Genomic DNA, 23,531 nt, shown 5'->3' on the forward strand with positions numbered 1-23,531 from the left:
TAAGGTTACCAATGCAATTCGCCACAGTAATAGAAAAATGGAAGGAAAACAATTCTGTGATCATCACAATTGATGCATTGTAAGTGTTTGATGAAAATTAATCTATATTTAATTATACATTAATCTATATTCCTAGCAAACTAGGAATAGAATGGAACTTACTCTGATAAAGTATATCTACAAAAAAGCAATGTAAACAGGTTGAAATGGAGAAGATTTTTCATTTCCTATCAGGAAAAATGCCGATTATCACCTGTTTTAGTCAAGACTATTCTGGCTAGGTTTGTTCAATGCTGCAAAATGAGGAAAGGTTTAAAGTTTAAGCCAGTAGAAATTGTTGATATCAAATATAATAGTATATTTTGAAAAGCAAAAACAATCTAGATCTAAATTTGTGGAATTAATATGCATAGTTAGAGGAATTGGTGGACAGAAAGTCTATATACAAATATTCTATCTCTACATACATCCTCAACTAGACAATAAAAATCACAAACCATGAAGTTTCAATAACATTAAATACCCAGGGAAAAGTTAACAAAAAAGGTGCAAGTAGAAAATGAAACTTTATTGACAGAACTTTAACAGTCAAATAAACAGCATAAGAACAGCATAGATGGTTTCAGTTTATCTTCTTTCAAGCAAATGGTTCCCCTTCACCTATAATATAAACATTAAACTTACTTAGCAGAACTTTATTTCTATGAGAGGAGAGGTATACAAAGTTCACTGCAGTTGTACTTTTATAAAATGGACTAAAGCAAGAACACTAAGGGCAACCCTTTGGCGTACATTCAGTTCATCCTCTCTAGAAATTTTAAAGACTTTTCAGGCACATGATGAGTATTTTAAAAACACACTACTCTTCCTAGTTATACAAGAAAACAAGGACACTGAGTTCAGAACAAATAAATCAATGGAACCTATCAGAATGTAGTTTTCAGTAGAAGGCAAAACTGTGTACACATTCAGTAAAATATCTAACAACAAACAACAACCTAAGGGAAACAAAATACACAAAAAATGAAACAAAAACATCCCCCCAAAGTATCATTTACATGTATTGATTTGAAATAATATTGTGAATATAGGATAGCTAAATAGTTGTTACCTCTGTTACTGCTTAAGTGAAGTAAATAAAAAGGCCAGTATTACATTTGTTTCTTCTCTACTGTGGAAAAGTATAGAAATTTTCATTTGTTTTAGTTTATCCCTGATATGGTTGTTTTAAGTTGGTTCAACATTTGCCCCCGCTTTCCTTGTGGCTCTCACATAATTCTAAATGTTTCTTTTCACCCTGGAAAGCATTCCAGTTGGTATAATAGATTAGATGGTGACACTAATTTTAAGTCATTACTATCTCTGGCGACATGGTGACATCAAAATGTGAAGCAGAAATAGGACTGTTTCTCACAGCCACACCAAAAAAAGAAAGAAAAAAAGGAGAGAAGAGAAGAAAAGGGAGAGCAAGAGGGAGTATGCGTGAGACAGAAAAGCAAGTAGGAAGACAGAAAAAAAGTCTGGAAAAGCAGATATTTTTCCTTGTTTCTAAAGGATAATGGTTTGTGAGAGACAACTCTGACCAATTTCAAAAGTTCATCCAAGGTATCTGTGATGTTTAGTTATTTAGTTACTGTGGGGTATGTTAAATATTTGTTTTTCTCTCCTATTAGCCATTTCATCAATATTCTGAAAATATCTGAATTGCAGATTATACTGTTTTAGTTTTGTAATATACTGTTAAGTGTCTTGTTCATATTTCTTATTATGTGTACTTGGGCTTTGTCCATTTTCTTCACAGTTATGTAAACTGAGAGGAATGGACTGGGAATTTGGGGTTGGTAGATAAAAACTATTACACTCAGAATGGATAAACAAGGTCCTACTATACCACACAGGGAACTATGTCCAATCTCCTGTGATAAATCACAACGGAAAAGAATATTTTAAAAAATGTATATATACATGTTAAAAACTATGTAAACTAGCACACTGTCTTTATTTATTAGTTGAATTTATTTTCCTGTTCCTAACAATTGATACCTGTCTTTTATTAAGTATCTTTTTCTTTTTCCCTTCGGTTCACTCTGTTCCTCTTTTTCTTACCTTTTATATTGGATGTAGGATTTTATATTTATGTACTTTGTAATTTATGTATTGGTCTTTTCAAGTACCACACATATTTAGGGCGAAGATTTTTCTATGAGAACATTTTAATCATGTTCTGTAGTTACTTGGAGGTAGTCTGGAAGTGCTATTTTCGTCTAAATGTCCTAATGGAATGCAACAAAAATGTAAAGCGAAAATGTTTAGGAGGCTAATACACAGTAAATTCTTCCCTAACTATGAAGTTCTTCCTTTAAAATCGGAATCATGCAATTAATTGTCAACAATTTGGAAAACGCGTATGTGAAAGATACTAAGTTGATTACGTGGGAAGAACTAGAGTTATGGACTTTGACCTTCAAAACTTTTAAACTGATGCATCAAAGAGGAAAAATAACATATTTGATATGGTTAGAGATGATTTTATCATGAGGCTCAGATTTTTATTAGTTCTTTATGAGTGACAGTGGGATGTATGGCAAAAACCATCAGCAAAAACCATCATAGTATTGCAAAGTAATTCTCCTCCAATTAAAATAAGCAAAGTGAAGTGGAGTCGCTCAGTCGTGTCTGACTCTTTGTGACCCCATGGATTGTCCCTTCCAGGTTCATCCTTCCATGGATTCTCCAGGCAAGAATACTGGAGAGGGTTGCCATTTCCTTCTCCAAAATAAGCAACCCCCTCAAAAAAACAAAAAAAACAGACCAAACGTGGGGGCAGGTAGTGTGCTTAGCATGTGTATCTTACTCACACCTGCCTTGAATACCACTGACTACATGCACTCTCTCAACTTGATCAGCCACAGACACAGGAAACTAGACTATCTTTGGCCATTTCATTGTTCAGTCATTTCATGCTTCACTGGGGAAAGGATTTAAAATGCAACTGCTTTTTAAGAGCTAGAGAATTCAGAATTTGAGAGAATTTAACAAACATCAAGCAGAATGTTGGCTCATTTTCTTTTTTAAAGAAAAGTTTATTTATTTATTTTAATTGGAGGCTAATGACTTTACAATATTGTTGTGGTTTTTGCCATACATCGACATGAATCAGCCACAGGTGTACATGTGTTCCCCAGAAAATGAAATCTCAATTCCCCTGTTATAATTTGACTCAAGATGCTATTTTATGATAAATAAATCATGGAAAACAGAGTATTCTTGTATGCATGCCATCGAAGGGAACCAGAGAATGCAAAAATTAGCATTGAACAATGAGCACTTTAGTGTATCTGTTCTGAATTCACAACTTACATGAGTAAAGTTGAGTTTAGAAGTTAAGGGATTTCACAGAATCACACACATTATGTTTAAGCTGGTACTAGAACCTACATGAATACCTGAGCATATTTCATATAAACTGATATTTATGACAAATGCATTCCATATTTGTTACAAGCAGAAATTATAAAAGAACCTGAAAATTATTAGCTATTGGTTAAAGTACTTATACTCAAGAGAAGGAAACGGTTTCCTATTTTCAATTCAATATGGCTTTGTTCCTGTCTGTTTCTTTATTTTCAAGTCTGTAAGTCAGGCACTCAGGCATCTGGGGTCTGAACTATCTTTCAAAGAATATGTGAACTCTGTTATTAAAATAATAGTAATTTTCCCTCTATATTATTAAAGATATAATATTCTGAAAAACAGAAACCATATAAATTACTTTCTGAATGGATGACATACCTCCTCTGGCATTTCAACAGTCTCTGTATTTGATGCAATCTCCTCCTTGACATCAGGACCATCTCCGCCTTGACCCCCAGTCTTTGCCACAGCCAATTCCTGGAGATCAGTTTCCAGGTCAGAATCTTTAAAAAAAAAAAGTATGAATTCAGCTGTAAAGCATACAATATAAACAAGGGAATGATAATATTGATCCCCTCAGTGTTATGCATTAAAAGCCTTAGGCTAGTTTGGTAAAAATGTGATGAATAAGAACTTCAGGAGCATTATTCCAGGAATGTTTTGCTGGAGAAAAAGGAAAGCAGAATTTTCCAGATGTTATAACCATTTTCCTTTCCCAGGGCTGTCCTCAGACAACTCAGTTGTCCCCTTCTCTTTGTCATGTAAACAAGGTAACATTTGAGCGACCACACTAACCTGCAAACTATACTCTCCTCAGTTTTTTAGGAACTGTCTGAAGTCCTTTTCTAATGTTTCCTTTCCTCCTCTTACTGGTTATGCCTTAAGACATGATGCACACATACACTTTACCTCCAGGGGCATCCTTCTCCTTCTCTTCACCATGATTCACTGGATCCTCTCCACTGACTTCCTCCTTTCCAGGTGTGATATCCTGAATCTCAGCTGGTGCTTCCTCTTGTTCAGGTTGCTCAACACTGGGCTGCTGGTCCTAGGAGAGTGTGCATGCAAATCAAACTTTTTGTTGTTAACACATCTAACAGCATAAATATACATAATACACAGATATATCTAATCATAAGTAAACCTAACAACGTTTTCCCAACACAATTCTATGTACTTACTTTTAATAAAGTTACTCTTCCCACAGAGAAGAGTTAGCTCCCATAAGAGTTACCCAGAAAGACTTTGGAAGCTATTTAAATCTATGCTGGGATGGAAGTGTGCAATCTGTTGTTAATAAGCAGGAGGAGGGAGTCACTGGGCACATTTCCAGGGAATTTCACAGTATACTCATCCAGGCAATGCCAGACTGTAATATGTCTGGATCAGTGTTCCTTCCTAAGACAAACTGTCACCCTTTATCAGCATGGAAGACCTTTATCACTGCATCTGCATTACTTAACATCATTTTCTCAAAAGTATATTTGTGCTAATAGAAAATATCAAATGCTAAGGTACTCACAACCACAGGTTCATCCAGCTGGGAAGAATCTTGACCTGTAGGTCCCAATGTTGATGCCACTTGCCCACTCATATTTCTCCCTGAAAGTAGAATATTGTGATTTAGAAAATGTATTTAAGAGTACAGCTATATTTGATCACTTTTATGACCACATGTTGACTTCCTATGTTTTAAAACTGTGAAAATACCTTCAAAAGAAAGTATGGGTGTACATGCATTCCAATGACACCAAATACAGTTGCTTGCAAAGCCATGTGTATCTTCGCTAAGCTGGCAGAGAAATCGCCTTAAGGTACACAAGAAGACAGAGAATTGTTGTGAGGAAGTTTGATTTCACAACAGAATTCTCCATCATGAAGATATTTAGTGAAATACTGCTAGTAATTTAAAACTTCAGGGCTATTGCTCTTTTCACACTCCGATTCCCCAGACCTATTTTCCCCACCTCCCTTGAAAATCAGTGGGAACAGGAAGAATGGGTTAGTCTTTACAGCCTGACTATGGCGATTTTCTCAGCGTCTGTGGCTGAGCTGGGTCTGCATACAGAGCATACCTGTCCACTTCTCTCTTGGCACCTTACCACAAAACTCGTGATAGGGTCACAAACCCACTGCGGTCCTGTTTCTAGGCCTTTCCTTAATCGCCCACACTGCCCCCTGCCCAGGTCCCACTCCCGGCCACAGATTCTGTGCTCTGTCATTACTTCCAGGGCTCCAATGAGCCAGATGTCTCAAACAGTACCCCCAAGTCTCCCCCCACTGTCATCTGAACCCCTGCCCTCCTCTGCCCACTGCCCTTCCTCTCCAGCCACCAGGACAAGATCCAGGGCTCCGCGACACCTGTGAGGAGGAAGATGATGACCTCGAGGGCCTTCCTCCTCAAAGGCCGCAGATGGCACTGCCCGACCCGCGTGAAGCTCGCTGGCTCCCGCTGACACGCACGCACACTTAAACTCCAGACAGGACAGATTTGTGAACCTACCGGGTGAGTCTCAAGTAGTGAGAATGAACCGGAACTGAATAAACACACCCGGCTCAGGCCCAACGGTTCTCACAGAATGCGCTCAGGAAGGCGTATGCGCACTAAGGCGCATGCGCAGAAAGAGGCGCGTGCGCACGCACTGCGCATGCTCCCTGAGTTGGGCGTGTGCAGTGCAGGTTGAGGTTTTCCCGCCACTGAGGTAGAGTCCTGGAACCGCAGGGTCTCTGGAGGATGAGAAAAGGGCTTGAAGACTATATGTTTTTCCTTCCAGGGCAGTCTAGCTTATGCATCCACAAACTGTGGTGATAGGTAGTCCCAGGTTACCTTAGTGGAGAATGTGTCTCAGGAAGACACTCATGACAGAAATAGATATTAAGGTTTTTAATACCTATTTTTAAACATGCTTTGATGAACCATTTCTTTCTCTGCTTCTGGGTTTTCCATCATGCTTGCAATGGCTTTACTGATTTCCATGGAATAAATACATAAATCCATACCTCTGTTGCCATTTTTTGCTTGGAGCACTGCACATTTAAATCTCTGAACTGGTAACTGATTTCTCTGAATATACCTCTGGTTCCTATACAATATTGTTCTTTTAGCATCAGACTTTACTTTCACCACCAGACACATCCACAACTGGGTGTTGGTTCCACTTTGGCTTAGCCTTTTCATTCCTTCTGTAGCTAGTTCTTCACTCTTCTCCAGTAGCACATTCTTCTTCTTATTCTATATAGTGGGAATTTTCATACTTACTAGGAGTTTTAATTTTACCCAAGAGAAAGGAAAACATGCTCACACAAGGACCTTTACTCAAATATTCTACTCATGTACTCCTAATAGCCAAACTTAGAAACAGCCCAACTATTCAACAACTGGTATACAGATGAAAGAAAAACAAAAGCGTATACTCATACAAAATAATACTACACAGTCACGTAAAAAGGAACTACTAATGCATGTAACAGCAAGGATGCATCTCAGCTGTGCCAATGAGAGATGTCAGACACAGTAAGCTATATTATATGATTTCATGTCAATGGATTGCTGGAAAAGGCACAAGTATAGGCACAGAAATATATCTGTGGTTGCCAGTGTATAGGAGTGGAGGAAGGAGTCTGATGGCAAATAGCCCAAGGGAGCATTTTTGAACCCAAGGGTCTCTCCCCATCCCCACTCTGCAGGTGCAGGAAAACCTGTCCTCCCCTAGTTGACCCTCAGGAACACGCACCCCAACTAGCCTCCACAACTCCTCCCCCCTCGCTCCCCACCCACACATCATACAGGGTTGCTCTGGTGTTCCTCTGGTCCGCCTGGGTTTCAAGGCTCCCTGCCAGCATTCAGTAGGTGCCCTAGATATCTCACATTCTTGATAGTATCATTTGAAGGATACAAGTTTTAATTTTGATGATTCCAAATTGCCTATTTTTGTTTCCTTTTGTGCTTGTGCTTTTTGTATCATACCTAGGAAATCATTGCCTAATCCAAGATTCACATTTACATCTCTGTTTTCTTCTGAGTACTTTATAGTTTTAGCTCTTATATTTAGGTGTTTTATCAATTTTCAGTTAATTGTTATATACAGTGTGAGGTATAGGTTGAAATTGATTCTTTTGCATGTGAACATCCAGTTATTCCAAGACGATTTGTTCAAACATTTTTCTTTGCTATTGAATGGCCTCTACACCCCTCAAAATAATCAACTGACCACAGAGATATGGGCTTGTTTCTTGACTCTCCATTCCATTATGTGTCTATATACAATCATTATGTCAGTACCATAATGTCTTGATTATTGTAGGTTTGAAGTGGGTTTTGAAATTGGGAAGTATAACTACTTGTTCATTCTCCACACTGTTTTGGCTATCCCAGAACACTTTTAATTCTTACAATTCTAGGATCAGTTTGTTGATTTCCAGGGGAAAAGAGCAGTTTGAACTTTGATAGGCCTCTATTAGGGGAGTACTGCCATCTTAACACAATAGTGAGTCTTCCAATCCACAAATGTGATCTGCAAAGTCCGTAAAACTCTGAGCAAGCTCTGGGAGTTGGTGATGGACAGGGAAGACTGGCATGCGGCAGTCCATGGGATCCCAAAGAGTCAGACACAACTGAGCGACTGAACTGAAGTAAAATTTCCACTCATCTAGACTGTCTTTCATTTCACTCAGCAATATTTTGTAATTTGTATTCTACAAGTCCTGAACGTGTATAGAAATCTATTTGCTCTTTGTATATGAACTTGTATTCTATAAACCTGTCGAGCCCCTATATTAGGGCTAACAGTTTCTGTGGGGAGAGGGTGGTTCTTCATGATTTTTTATACACAAGATTATATCATGGATCGATAAGATGGTGGAGGAGTAGCTGGATGGGGAATACATCTCTCTCCAAGGATACATCAGGAATATACCTTCAGACACAGAAGTGCATGCAGAACACCAGCCGAGCACAGATAGCAGCACCTGACCAGTGGAAAAGAATATATAGACCCACACAAACCTCGGTACGATGAGGCAACTAGGGAGAAAAAACGGGAGTGTTAGTAGGGCTGGACTTGCCCTTGGTCAGTGGGGGAACTGAAGCAAGGGTTCAATCCCCAGATGGGGCAATTGTCTGAGTCAGAGGAGAAACATTTCAGGCTGAGAGTGAAACAGCTCATCTCTGGCACCCTAAATGGAGTGCGAATCAGACATCCTTGCCACAGCCATACATACCCTCGATGGTGCAGTGGCTGGCAGGTGGAGTTTAGGGATTGTGGAACAATCCCAGGGCAAGGGCTGCTGTTGACTGCAGAGAGACTGATGGAGGGGATGTAAGGGAGGAGACTGGTGGGAAATAACTGTGGAGGAAAATCGGGCAGCCATGGAAGTAAGGTGATACTGCTGAGTCATGTGTAGGGCGTGGAGCCATCACCATTGCCTCTCGAACACCACATGCCAGCACTGGCCCCTGAACAATAGAGAGGCTGGCCCATCAAATGCATGACGCACTGAACTACAGAGTAGCACTACACCCAGGGTGCTTCCTTAAGTGACTGATGCACCAAACTACAGCGTAGGACCCCATCCACGGTACCTCTTTAAGTGCCTGATGCTCGAACAACAGAGAAGGATCCCAGGTAAGGAAGCCCTCTAAGTGCCTGAATGGGCGGAGCTATGGAGAAAAAAGGCCAAAGAGGCCTTCTCACACCAGCTCCAAGAGCCTCAAAAAAAGACTCTGATAGGGCCATAACTCCTGTGGCGGAGGCAGTCCATGTCCCTGCACACTTGGCACCGCCAGGGTCCCCACACGCCAAGCTGCTGTGCAATGTTCACGCTCAACTCACACTGGGGCAGAGCTGCCACAGACAAAAAAAGTCTTATGTCTATGCATGCAGGGTCACGTTGGTAGTGTCCGACTCTTTGCGACCCTGTGGACTGTGGCTTGCCAGGCTTCTCTGTCAGGGAGAGGGGTTCTCCAGGCAAGAATACTGGAGTGTATTGGCCAATACTGGTTGCCATACCCTTCTAGAGCACTATACTTCCTGCTGCCCTAGCCGCCAACTCCCCTGAGTACCTGATGTTGCCACAACCCCTGTGACTCAAGCAGCTGCACCACCTCCACATCTGGCCCTCACAGGGGCAAACCCAAGTCCTCCAAGGCAGCCTCAGGAGCAAACCCCAGTGGACCGCCCACATCCAGAGGTGGAAATAAAACCACAATTGAAACCCAAGGGCAGTGTGACTAAGGAAGAAGACTCAAAACCCTCCCACCAGCTGCACAAGCTGCAGATTTAATCCACACGATCAACTAGACAGACTCTGTGTCTGTGGGAATATATAAAAGGTCATTGAGAGCTCCCACAAAAGATTACATCATCTGCAAATAGAATAGTTTTACTTCTTTGCCAATGTAGATTCATTTTATTTCTTTCCCTTGCTTTATTACCCTGTCCAGAACCATGTGGAATAGAAGTGGTAAGAGATGTTATCCTTCTATAGTTCTTGATTTTCAGGGGAAGTACTTCTGCCTTTTATCACTAAGTATGATGATAGCGATGGGATTTTCATAGAAGTTTTATATCACATTCAAAATATTGCCTTCTGCTTCTAGTTTGAGTCTTTGTATTTTGAACGGATGCTGAATATTGTCAAATGCTTTTTTAGGTAGCTACTGAAATGATAATGTGGTTTTTTTTTTTCCTTTATTCTACTGAGGTGGTATAATAAGTTAATGGATTGTTAACAGTAAATGAACAAGGATGAGGATTTTGTAAGGATTTTTTTTTTCTTTTTTTTTTAGGATTTTCACTTTCATTGATGCTGCCAAAATGCTGTCCGTCAGTAAAGCTGATGCCCATCAGTAAAGCAGGAGAAGGAAAGCTTGTTTACTACCACATCACATCATTCTTGGAGCAGACACTCTGCTGCAGTGAACAGGATGCTTAGACCTTTGCTCATCATGGAGTTCACGAGTTGTGTAGGAGGGAGGCTGAGCATGGTTAGAAATGAAAATAGTCCGATCCGACCCAGGACCAACAAGACTGAGTGAAAAAATGGCTCCCCATGGAACCACAGGAAGTAGAAGGTACAACAGGGGAGAGGGTTCCATTTGGTAACAATGCAAGTACTGTGCATGGATGGACAAACCGTCCACCACTGCCCACGGTGACAAACCGTAGCCTTTGACACAGATGGGGAGGATGCCACCCTGGCGACCCAGGCCTCAAACCTGGACCGAGGGCAGTCCCCTTTCTCAGATGTCCAGGAGGACACTCCAGGCCCATTTTGGTCATGCCAACACCGTGCAGATTTGAATACACAAGCAGCAGTGATTGGTTGTGGGGATTCGGAGGCAAGGAATCCCAGACTACTCTGGGGAGCCCACGTGGAAAACACAGGCTCAGGCTCTCACGGGGTACAGGGACAGAGACCCCAGATCAGACCGGGGCTCACACAGTCAGGTGCTGAGGTTGATGGGTAAGAGTTCACAGTGGGGGTCTTGGGCCTGAGCACTGGAGGACCAGTGGAACCCAGTCTCCAGGAGTGTTCACTGCCCAGTAAACAGGCTGGAGATGCTTCCCCAGTCAGTGGCTGCATAACTGAGGTCACTCTAGGAGTCAGCTGGCATCCGTGGGTGCATCTCTGAGTCTTAGATAATCAGTCATCTGAGTTTCAGTGTCCTAAGCACTTCTAAGGTGTCATCTCACTTGAAGAAAACCCTGTCACCCTTGCAGGAACTTGAGTCCTGCTCTTCCTCTCTGAGACCCCCTTCCTTTTGCCCCAGCCCTGAGGGAAGTGCCTTGGACGCCTGGTCTAGGTCTGGATTTTCTCTGGATCCTGGAGAGATTTTCAGTTCAGCCCTCACCAGGACATTAAGACAGACACCTGTGTGTGGGCAGTAGAGAGGTGTCCTGCACAATGCGGGGAGCAGGCAAGGTCCTCAGGGATCGTCTGAGGCAGTGAGGGTGCTGGGTGAGAGGCCACAAATGCGGTGAGGATGTAACAGAGGCCCTGTGAGCAGGGCTAGAGAGGGGCTAAAGAGGCTCCTGTAGTGGGAGGGAGGCCTGGTGGAAGGTGAGGGGAGAGGGTGGGGATTTGGGATAAAGAGGATTTGTGGCAGCTGTCACCAGGAGAGGGACTCTGGAAAATGACAGATGACTAGAGGGATGTAAGGGAGCTGTCATAGGCACAGTGAGGGGAAGACCTTTCCTATCTCTAGAATTCAGGTGCCCACTGTGTGTGCTGAGACATGACAGAGAGGAGAAGGTCCCTTGGACTCGTTCTGTGGATCTGGGATTCACTCTGAACCTCCCGTGGGGCAGGATACAAAGTCGACACACCCAGAGGTGACCAGGGTGGGTTAAGTCCATTCTGAGGACCCAGACATGGGAAATCAATTTCAGAACTCCTCAGCTCTCAGGCAATCCCCACCCCTGGGATGAATCTGCCTTCCTCAGGATGACATGCTGGTGAATGCAGACTGCAGGGACTGCAGGACTCGAGGCCTCTGTCCCTTGGGGTTGACTGAACAGAGACTCAGTGCAAATGCCAACACAGCAGCCCAGAGGGAAAGATGTGAGGCTCTGTGTCCCAGGGTGCCGGCTGTAGGCTCTGGGGGAGAGGGGTGAAGCCTCTGAGCTAAAGGAGAGCTGTTAGCTAGAGTAGATTCTACTTAAAGAAAAGCATATAACAGGAGAGTTGTGAGTTTAAGTTGGATATGGAGTCTTCTGGGAACTACAACCCAGGACACAGCTCCTCCGTTAGCTCTGAGGAAACTGCTTGGAGGAGGTAGCGGAGAAGTCAATATGATTGTTGCCTAGGAAGTACACGCAGTGAAGCCTGCGTATTAGTAAAAGATTGCTGTGAAATACAGAGATCAGATGTCACAAGTTCATTATTTTCATGCCTTTCTGTGTGGGGAAGATGCAAGAATCTAGGGTCACTGAACATTTTTCTGAGGTATCGGTAAATAAATAAAGGCAAATTTGTCCAAAGCACAGGGTGTCTCATACTGTTTTTCACCGTAAATTCCTTCAGAATACACTTTAGGTCAGCAATCACAGTGGTTACAAATTAACACTTGTAGTACTGGCTGTGAGTAATGCTGTTTGTCTTAAGGATCTGAATTTACCTGAGGCCAGATGTTCAAGGTGGATTTAGAAAAGCCAGAGGAACCAGAGATCAAATGTCCAACATTGCTTGGTTCATACAAAAAGCAAAAGAGTTCCAGAAAAATATCTCCATCTGCTTTAATGACTATTCTAAAGCCTTTGACTGTGTGATAGAAAAAGCAAAAGAGTTCCAGAAAAACACTTCCTTCTGCTTTAATGACTATGCCAAAGCCTTTGACTGTGTGGACCACAACAAACTCTGGAAAATTCTGAAAGAGATGGGAATACCAGATCACCTGACGTGCCTCTTGAGAAATGAGTATGCAGGTCAGCAAGCAACAGCCAGAACTGGACATGGAACAACGGACAGTTTCCAAATAGGAAAAGGTGTAACTCAAGGCTGTATATTGTCACCCTGCTTATTTAACTTAGATGCAGAGTACATCATGAGAAATAGTGGGCTAGATGAAGCACAACCTGGAATCAAGATTGCCAGGAGAAATATCAGTAACCTCAGATATACAGATGACACCACCCTTATGGGAGAAAGGAAAGAAGAACTAAAGGGTCCTTTGAAGAAAGTGAAACAGGAGAGTGAAAAAGGTGGCTTAAAACTCAACATCCAGAAAACTAAGATCATGGTATCTGGTCCCATCCCTTCATGGCAAATAGATGGGGAAACAGTGACAGACTTTATTTTGGGGGACTCCAAAATCAATGCACATGGTGACTGTAGGCATCAAATGAAAAGACACTTTCTCTTTGAAAGAAAAACTAGGATCAACCTAGACAGCATATTAAAAAGCAGAGACATTACTATGCCAAGAAAGGTCCATCTAGTCAAGGCAATGGTTTTCCCAGTAGTCATGTATGCATGTGAGAGGTGGACTATAAAGAAAGCTGAGTGCCGAAGAATTGATGCTTTCAAACTGTGGTGTTGGAGAAGACTCTTGAGAGTCACTTAGACTGTAAGGAGATCCAACCAGTCCACCCTAAAGGAAATCCGTCGTGAATATTCATTGGAAGGACTGATGCTGAAACTGAAACTCCAATACTTTGGCCACCTGATTCGAAGAACTGACTCATTTGAAAAGACCCTGATGCTGGGAAAGATTGAAGGTGGGAGGAGAAGGGGACAACTGAGGATGAGATGTTTGGATGGCATCACCGACTCAATGGACATGAGTTTGTGTAAACTCTGGGAGTTGGCGATGGACAGGGAGGCCTAGAATGCTGCAGTCCTCGGGCTCTCAGAGAGTTGGACACGACTGAATGACTGAACTGAACTGAGAGTTGGAATTGTCTAAGATGGTTAGGGTCTCTGTCCTCAAGTGTGACGTATTTGAGCTGTTTTGGGTTGCTTTCCAGGATGAGTGCTCTCTAAACTGTTTGTGGATCTCTGTCCCAGGCATGAAGTCTCTGAACTATTTGGGAGGGTTTTGTCCAGAGGGTTGGGTCTCTGAGCTGTTCATGGATCTGCATATGACAGTAGTCTTAAGAGGAAGGCTGGATGGACCCCACTCTCATGGGTCTTAGAAGTAGACCTGGGATATCACATTTGCTATGATTTCTACCATGCCTCCCTACAGAGATAAAATCTTGTGGCCCTATCCTCAGGGAGGGCAAGTCATGTGCAGTACACAGGAGCCCACGGTAACAATACTGAGGAGAACAATACTTCCTGACAAGACTACCACCCTTGATAGGGGCCCTGTGAAAAAACTGTGTACATGCACTCACTCAGACAATCTGCCCAACCCAGCACAAAGAGACCACCATTTGCAGATGGGAGCTCAAGGCCCAGTTCAGATGGAAGGTCTCGGCTCATGAGGAGAGCATGAGCTCTATGCAGGCTTGGGCTCCTTGGAGGAGGCAGGGAAGACTCAGCAGAACCCTGGCCAGGTAGTGGGGGAGGGGTCATTGGCACAGGGCCACAAGGACCATATGACTGTCTCAATGTCAGGATACATCTCGGTGTCTCCCCATCATACACCCAGCTGCTCACCTGACGTATTAAATGTAATCTGCACATTCCCTGGGGACGTGTTGGTGGAAAATGCAGACCTGAGCCTCCAAGCAGGTGGGGAGAAACCTCACATTCACCAAGTTGCATGAGGCTCCACCACAAATGCAGCGATCCCTGCCTCTCTTTCCCCCACTAAAGCATTCATTGGCACTGAGGTCAGCAGGAGGGCAGTCAGGGCTGGACAGCTTGTGAGGGACCCTGTGTACAGCATGAGCCTCCACATGACTGGTTCATCTCCATGTCTTGATCAGGGCAGAGGACTCTGATATGTGCCAAGGGAGCATGATTTAGACTCAGGCCTCGGGCAACTGACTCATTTCCTAGAGACAGTCCCTGGTGGGGGGCGGGGCGGGGAGGGGGAGCTGCTTTTCTCCTGTAGAGATAGGTACCTCACCCAGTAGCAGGGCTGGGGGCCCATAGGTGGGTGCTAATTGGGGATCCTTTGCTGCCAGAGATAGTCTCTCTGTCCCTGTCCAATGTTCTATCTTTGTCTTTCTCCCTGCCATCTCTGTGCCTGCTACATCCTCCCTCTTTGCCTTTACGAGACTCATTGTGACTTCACTCATACCGTGAGGGTCCTTCCTCTGTCCTGAGGGTATCATCAATCAACATGGATATCCACTAGGAGCAGTAGAAGGGATTCCACTTGAGTGTAGGGGATTCCAGGAAAGGCATGTTCAACTGCAGAGGGTCTGTGGATTTCCCAAAATGAATCTAGGGCTCCTCAACAATCATTGTGTGATCTGGGCGTCTGAAAGAACACTGGGGGCTTCTCTAGTAAGAACCCTCCTGTGACTCAAGTGAAAATCACCTGTATGACCAGAGGCCCTAGCGGACCCGCCCCTCATCACCCCTCTCATCGGATCTCCTGGCTCTCCCTCCGTCATGCTGTGACAGTCACATAGCCCTCAACATTCTTTTCACACACACTACACTGAGTTCCACTCCCCAGTTTTTACACTGGCCTCAACTCTGTCTGAGACACTTTTCGCCCTGACAGGCATCTCCTCTAGGCTTTTGCTCAAATGTCACAATCTTAGAAGGAACTTCCCTGGCCACTCTTTCTAGATATCATCCCCTCTCTATTTCACTATCCCGGTTTAATGTTAATCACAGCAATTATGAACACCCCATAAATTACTTATCTTTTGGGGCTGTATGACCCCAACAAAATGAAAGTTCGATGAAACCAAGATTGATTTTCTCTTTCCTAACACACATAGTTGTGCTTGAGAGAAACTGTGGAGAGGATGATTGAATGTAGGCATGAACAAGCAAATTAAACTTGTTGACAGAGGCATAGCTAGACAGGCTGAGGATTCTGCTAGTGAACAAATTCAGGGATGACAAGATGGTGACAAACCCATGGTCTTTATCTCACCTATGCACTATCCTTGGCTTCCCTCGGAGTTGACCCCTTTCCGAACAGAATGGAATGTCCTGTTGTCCTTCTCACATATTACTCGCAGTCAACGACAGAGGCCTTCCCCATCCCAGACCTTCAGATCCCAGTCCAAAGCTTTCTCTCCCCTGCCCGCTGGGGGACTGTGCCTGGCTTTCCCCATTGAGACCTATTCTGTATTAAACAGGAAAGCACAAACAAGAACAATGCCCAGCACACAGAAAATGCTTTCCATGCTTCCTGTTATGATACTGGCCACTACAGAGAAGTAATCTTCAGTTTATGGAGACATTTTTCCGAGTCCAAGATTGCAGCAATCCGCGGGGTTTTCATCCTCACGTTGCCCTTCCACCCTTGGAGGATCATCCATCCTCTAACGGTCCACCGGCATCTACATCGGCTGTTCCCCAGGCTCACCACCAAGGGACGCGCCAGATGAAACCGTTCGGTCCTGGGATGTACCACGCAGGGGTAGCGGTAAGACCACCCACTCTGGAAGGCACCATTCGAGAGGGCCTATGACAACACAGAGAGTACCTTTACCCCGCCTCGGGCATCGACCAGAGTTCCCAGCGGAGGCACCCATGGCACCACTGGCTCCATCCCCATTCGCTCCATTCCGGCTTCCCGCTGCATCTGAGTCCAAGTGGACACCGGTATTAAGCTGCAGCTGTCCTCGTCTCTTTTCCAATTCCACCCCTTCGCTTCTACATGGTTACATCCAAGGGGGGACGGCTACGGAGCGAGCTGGGCTGCTAATTTGGGGTCTGGCGTCAGGAAGCGTTCTGGGCATTGATTGGTCACCGCGAGGTCGCCGGAATGAGCTCTTCCGGGGCGCGCATAGGCGCCGGAAGTCCCGCGAGTCCCGCCCTGCTTCGTCTCCGGCCCAGTTCCAGTTGGCTGGCTGGCTGTTACAGGAGTGAGATGGCAGAGCTGGACCTGAGGACGAGAGGCATGTTGCCGTTCGCGGCTTTTTAGAGCATACGGTTTTTCTCCGAGTTGTATTGCTTTTCTGGAATGGGTCGAATAGCTGCCCTGGTTAGTGGCGAGGTTTGGCGCAGTCGCTGGCTGTGCATGCTGACGGCGTTTCGGTCTTGTTTAGCTCTCGCTCGAGTCTGGAGCATGTGGCAGCCCTCGGTCATTCGCACAAATGCATGCAATTCATGTCCAGGGAGAGGTCTCTGAGTTAGCTGTCTCTCCCTGGAGACTTAACCTGTGTCAGGGAGCCTGGGCTCGTGTATCGCTACGTGTGTCAACACAGGTGCTGTTTGGGTACATATGATCTCCTTGAGCCTTTGGGCGGAGTCGTGAGTGACGGGATATTTGATCTGAGTGGATTTTGTGAGCCCTAGTACAAAGTCCCTAGGATGTGTGTGCCTGTATTCCGGGGTGTGCATTTTTGGAGCTTTCTGGCCTTTCAGTCCCTGGGTGTGAGATCCCTTTGTAGGCGTGTGCACCCGAGATTGTGAGACCTCTGAGTTTTTTATTCTGGTCCCAAGTTGTGATGTCTCTGAGCTGCTTTAAGGATGGGTTTGTCTAAAGGTGTGAAGTCTCAGCTGCTTGGGGATCTGTGCACAGGGTGCAGGTTTTCCATTTGTCTGGGCACTTTATCTAAAGGTTACATGATGTTCTTGAGTTATTAAAAGTTATCTTTCCGTTTAGGGTTTTTGTATTAGGTTGGTAAGTGTCCGAGTGGTTTGGGAGTCAGTCTCCATGGTGTGAAGTATCTGTGCAGTTCTCATTTGTTTCTGTCTTGAAGACTTTGGCCTGTTTGGAGGGTCTTTGTCACAGCGTGTATGGTTATGGTCTCAGTTGTGTTTGACGGTCTGAGACGAGTTGTGTGCTCTCTGTGCAGAGATTCAGTGAGCTCTTTTTGGTGTCTCTGGGTATCTATCTGGGCTGTCTGGAGTCTCTGTGTCAGAAATAAAACCTCTTATGTTCTTGGCTGTGAGGTCTCTGTCCAGGAACTGAGGGTTTGGAAGCTGGCAGATATGATTCTAGGGCCCAGAACCTGACATGCTGACTGTGTGTTGTTGAGTGTATCAGTTGTCTCCTGGAATCTCACTTTGTCCATAATTAATACAATGGGGCCAGTGCCCATCTTGGAAGCTACCTTTGCATGTTAGCAATGTGTGTAACGGGCCTGGCTCCAGACTATCCTTCAGCAAATGTTTTCTGAGCACCTGCCATAGACCTGAGCAGTTTTGGAGGAGTTTGGGACAGGACAAATCCAACCAAGTCTGTCATTTCATAGACTTGGTGGTCAGTAAATAATCAAAGATGGCAGGCACTATGAAGAAAGATAATGCTAGATCAGGGGAAAGGGTATATGTAGGTATGATGTTATTATATTATTCAAGGTAAGGAGGGAAAGTCTCCCTGAAAGATGGCAAGTAAGCAGAGATCTGGAGGAAGTGAGGGAGCAGGCCAGGGGGATATCTAACAGAAGAGCATTCCAGGCAGAAGGAACAACAAATGCAACCAACTGTCCTGGCATGGAAATCTACTTGGCGTGCTCCTGAATGTCAAGGAGTCCTGCGATGCACTGGGTTTGGCATGTAGCACTCATCGAAAGGGGTCTGGTTGCTTCTGTCTCTGTTTCTCCCACAATTTGTGATCATCCGCATTTCACAGATGAAGGCCTGAGGGCTCCAACGTGTGCCCTGCACCTTCTCTCCTACCTATCCCTGAAATTAGGAGTGAGACCTTCTGGTCCATCATGAGAGAGAGAGAGAGAGTTTGAGTGTCCCAGCTGCAGGGATGTCACACTGAATGTCAGCCAAGCAGCAGAGATCAGTTATAAGGTGGGAATCATGCCTCGTATCATTCGTACTCTTGATGGAGGGCAGGACTTAAGAAGGAAAAGGGACCTGGGGCAAAGGACAGAGGCAGGAAGGGAAGTTGGAGGACACTGAGAAAGAAAGAAAGCAAGAACGACTGACTTCATCACATTGCTTGGGTTTGGCCCAGTTCACGTTGATTGACTGTATTATGACATAGTCACCTTTTCCTGTCCCTACCCTTTCTTTCCCTTCCCTTTTTTGTGCCTGAGCAAGTCAGTCCTAAAGCCGTTACGTGTTGGCCAGGCAAGGCATGTATATGTGTAAAGGAGCATCCCTGCCTGGAGAGTCAGAGCCCAAGGTGGAAAGAAAGATATCCCTGGGGATTGAGTGTGAAGGAGGCTAACTGCTTCATGGATTCAAGGTTGAGTGAGGTGTGGAAGTCAAGGACAAGGGATGGTTCTGCATAGATTGTGAGGAGGACCCTTTTGTGGAGGATGGATCACTTATATGGATTGGGATTCATCAACTCAGCAAATAGATAAGAATACTGAGAGCCACGTCTGTCATTTTTGGAAAAGGGAATTTCCAGTATGGAAAGGAAGTAAACTAGAACAAATCTGAAGAATTCTACTGGGATTAAAGGTCTCCATGCAAACTTCTTGTATTCGATAGGTGTGCATATGTGGCTAGACTGATATGTAACTATAGATGTGTGTCTGTGTGTTTGTGTGTGTGATTGTGTACACACATATATTCCCAAATTACTGGAAAAAGCAACATTCCAATGGCTATAATTACACCAGTCCCCAGACCCTAGATTCTGAACACCTTTCTCCACTAAATGATGGGTTCCCAGGCTGAGGAAGGAAAGGATAAATGAGCCTGGGTCACCTTGTCATGTCAGTAACAAGGGAAAGTTCAAGAATGATGGGGACATATCACAGGGACACAGAATATAGCTTGTGGGCTCTCCCATCGGACACACTAAGGACTCTTATTTTTTCCACCTTTCTTGAGGTATTATTGACATATAACCTGTAAGTTTAAGATGCCAATGTGATGATTTGATACACACATATTTGGCAAAACGATTACCACAGCAGGGTTGGCACTCTGTGCCCTCACATAATCCTTTTTAAAAACTGTTGAGGAAATAACATCTCAGATCTACCCTCTTAGCTTTCACTGTATTATACAGTTTTGTTAATTATACTCACCATGCTATACATTGGATCCACGCAACCTATTCATCTCATACCTGGAAGTTTGTACCCAGTATTTAACATTTTGCGCAGGCCCTGGAAACCGCCAATCTAGACTCTTGGAAATTTCTGTAAGTTTGACTTTTTTAGATTCTGCATATAAGTGAGAACATACAATATATGTCTTTCTCTCTTTCACTTTTTTCACTTAGCAGAAATCCTTTGAATTCCATTCATGTTGTTGCAAAAGGCAGAATTTTCTTCCTTGTGACTGAATAATATTCTATTGTATATCTCCCAATTTCTCTTTTCAAAATAATTTATTTTAATTGGAGGATAATTACTTTACATTATTGTGATGTTTTTGTCGTACATCAACATGAATCGGACATAGGGATTCACGCGTCCCCCCATCCTGAACGCCCCTCCCACCTCCCTCCCAACTCTATCCCTCTGGGTTTGCCCAGAGTACCGGCTTTGAGTGCCCTGCTTCATGATTGGAGCTTAACACTGTCTCCTTTGCTGCCCTCCATGTACGGTCATTGGTACCATCTTTCTAAATTCCATATATAAGTGTTAATATACAGTATTTCTCTTTCTCTTTCTGAATTACTTCACTCTGTGTCATAGGCCCCAGGTTTATCCACCTCATTAGAACTGACTCCAGTGCCTTCCTTTTTATAGTTGAGTAATATTCCATTGTATATGTACCACAACGTCCTTCTCCGTTCGTGTGCCAGTGGGCATCTAGGTTGCTTTCATGTCCTAGCTATTGTAAACAGTGCTGCGGTGAACATCGGGGTCCATGTGTCTGTTTCACTTCTGGTTTCCTCAGGGTGTATGCCCAGCAGTTGGATTGCTGGGTCACATGGCAGGTCTATTCCCAGTTTTTAAAGGAATCCCACACTGTTCTCCATAGTGGCTATACCAGTTTGCATTCCCACCCACTGTGTAAGAGGGTTCCCCTTCCTCCACACCCTAACCAGCATTTGTTGTTTGTAGACTTTTTGATGATGGCCATTGTGACTGGTGTCACCATGTTTTCTATATCCATTCATCCCTTCATAGACACATAGTTGCTTACAACTTTTGGTTGAAGATGCAAAGTAAATTTCAGGTTAATGTCACTCCTCTAATGTTGCTTTTCAGAGTCATTTGGCTATTCTAGTTCATTTGCCTTACCACAGAAATGTTATCCTCAATTAGTCTATATGTACGAAAAAGTTCTACTGGAATTTCTGACTGGAATTGTATGAAATTGATGGATGTGTATGGGGACTACTGACATCCTAATTATATTGAATTTCTCAACCCGTGAACACACCATGTGCCCCCATTTTGTTAGGTCTTATTTAAGGAACCACATTGCATTACCTTTTTTGGCATTGTTTATCAAATCTAATTCTCGTATATCAAGTTCTGAAGATCTGAATCTGATGAAGATATGAAAATATTAGTAGCCAGACATTCATCAGTAATGCTTTATTTTTATGTAGCTTTAACATTGCCCGTTTATTGTGTTTCTTATTTTTTCTGCTAATGTTCATGATTGTTTAATCCAAGGGTGATGGTATGGGTATTTTCTGGGGTAAGTCGTGAGATGTTCAGCTGTGTTTTGGGATGGAGAGTCTGAGGACAGGGGCACAGGGGAGAGAGAGCAGAGTAGGAGTGGGGGAGGTAGGGGTGGGAGAGGTGAACGCGTGGGTGCAGGGACAGGGGGCTACTAGTACAAGGGGAAACAGACGTGAAGAGACACAAGAAGAAGAGCTCTCCTTCTGCACCGTGCGTAGCTCTCCGTACATATACGCATAATGAAGTCTTTGAGTACTCTTAGCAACACTCTGAGGAAAGCATCTGTAATGCTATCATCCCTTTCGTCAGCTGAGGAGCAGAGACACGACGATGTTAGTGGGTGAATGCATCTGCACAAAGTCACCTAGCTGGCAAGAGCTGAGTCAAATTGGTGCCCAGGCTAGAGAGGAACAGCCAGGTGTGGCATCTGACCCCCAATCTGGAATGCAGTGCAGTGTCTGGTGTACTCTGGGTCAAAAGGCAGGTCAGCATGTCCATCCTCCTGAAACATTACTATGGATCTGAGTATGGATTGGACACAGTGTCTCCTAAGTGCGTGAAAGACCATGGGGTGTCATGTCAACCTGCACACATCACAGAGAACAGTTCCTGGTCCATACCAAGGTCTAAACAGTGATTCCTCTGACCAACATTAGTGGAGCACCCTCATCATTATGGAAAGTACCATAAGCATAGTATAATATAATGATACACAGACAGAGCAACAGATACAATATCATGAAGACATTACCTCCCCCATCTGGTAATTTTCTAAAATGCAGAGAACAAAACCTGGAAGGCAATAGACCACATACTAAGTTTTTTTCTCTGAAGTGTGACATTGTATATAATTTCCAAATAACATTTTATTAGTATTGTAATTTGTTGTATCTTCATTGCTACATAGGCAGTTTTTCTATTATAATTGAAAAATGGACTTTCTGAAGACTCGTTCTCCTCAGGTATCTTGAGGTTTCAGCATAAAAAAGTTGTGTTTGTATCCCTGCCAGGTGAAAACCCAATCGGCGCACTGAAGTCAGAGGTAATATCGTTGGTACCGTAGGTGGAGGGCTGTGGGGAGTAGAGAGGTCCTGATGGAAGGCTAGCTAAGCCTGCAAGCATTGTGAAAAAGTCACTGACTCCATAGGCCCAAACCAAAGAACAGCTCACAGGTCCCAAGGCAGACACTGGTGTTCTGTCCATGGAAATGTCTGTGTTAGGACTTTCAGACCTTTGCTCTTTTGGCTCCCATGATGCAGTGCGGTGGCTTGTGGTGCTTATAACACAGTCCTGCTTTGACCCAGGCTGTGGATGGGAGTCACAGCCTCCCCTGCAGCACTGCCCCCTTTGTGGGCGATCTGGAGCCCTTTTGTGATGTCTGGGAGTCGACAGATTCCAAAGAGAAAGGAGAAAGAAGATACATAGCGCAGGGCGTACATGCAGCCACCCTGTGCATGTGGTGCTAGAGATGGGCTAGAGATGCAGGTGCAGCTTCTTAGAGGGACCAGGGACCAGGTGGGGATGAGCAGAGTTGGATTCGGTGACTCAGGAAGAAATGTGGAAGTGAGTGTAAAGGGAGAAAACACATTGAGAGGGGTAAACACCTACAACTCCCATTTCTGTAGCAGGGTAGGTGCTCCATGACTGTTGTGAGAAGGCTCCCTGGTCTGAGCTCTGGGAGGGAGTGATGAGCATTCTAAGGACCCGCCATCAACCCTAAGCAAGGGGCGCTGAGTATGTGAAGACATAACTCTCAGCCTTTACCACTAAAAGACACAGAAAGCTTCTTAGCCCCGCTGAGAGTTGGGCTGTTGGACCTTAGGGAAGCTCAAAGGGAAGGTGGAAGTTATGGTTGTTCATTCGCTCAGTCGTGTCCGACTATTTACGACCCCATGACCAGCAGCACGCCAGGCTCCTCTGTCCTACACTATCTCCCTGAGTTTGATCAAATTAATGTCCATGTGTTGGTGATGCTGTCTAACCACCTCACCCTCTGTCACCCCCTTCTCCTCCTGCCTTCGATCTTTTCCATCA

At 44.3% G+C, this 23,531-nt stretch overlaps 1 protein-coding gene across 4 annotated transcripts; it reads right to left on the reverse strand.

Moving 5' to 3' along the window:
- Positions 1-553: 553 nt before the first annotated feature.
- On the reverse strand, positions 554-16,717 carry LOC133051636 (X antigen family member 5-like). 4 transcript variants are annotated; one of them, XR_009691899.1, is made up of 6 exons: positions 15,920-16,717; positions 5,918-6,141; positions 4,937-5,016; positions 4,324-4,462; positions 3,793-3,917; positions 554-660 (listed from the first exon to the last, which is right to left on the reverse strand). XR_009691899.1 is itself a non-coding variant. In XM_061136212.1 (5 exons), exons 1-5 carry the CDS (start codon positions 16,524-16,526, stop codon positions 628-630), a joined length of 420 nt encoding a protein of 139 aa, XP_060992195.1. In that variant the 5' UTR covers positions 16,527-16,717; the 3' UTR covers positions 554-627. The 4 variants fall into 4 exon arrangements, 2 of the variants coding, with proteins under 2 accessions (XP_060992195.1, XP_060992194.1); XR_009691900.1 differs by lacking the exon at positions 5,918-6,141; XM_061136212.1 differs by lacking the exon at positions 5,918-6,141 and having other exon boundaries at positions 16,484-16,717.
- Positions 16,718-23,531: the final 6,814 nt, after the last annotated feature.

The sequence above is a fragment of the Dama dama genome, chromosome X, assembly GCF_033118175.1.
Source record: "Dama dama isolate Ldn47 chromosome X, ASM3311817v1, whole genome shotgun sequence".
NCBI lineage: Eukaryota > Metazoa > Chordata > Mammalia > Artiodactyla > Cervidae > Dama > Dama dama.

Excerpts from the sequence above, each read along its gene's own strand:
- LOC133051636 (XM_061136211.1), bottom strand. The coding sequence starts at position 16,526 with ATGGGTGCCTCCGCTGGGAACTCTGGTCGATGCCCGAGGCGGGGTAAA. Across the intron at positions 5,017-16,477 it reads ATGCCCGAGGCGGGGTAAAG|GGAGAAATATGAGTGGGCAA; the intron begins GTACTCTCTGTG and ends TTCTACTTTCAG. Across the intron at positions 4,463-4,936 it reads AGCTGGATGAACCTGTGGTT|GACCAGCAGCCCAGTGTTGA; the intron begins GTGAGTACCTTA and ends ACACTCTCCTAG.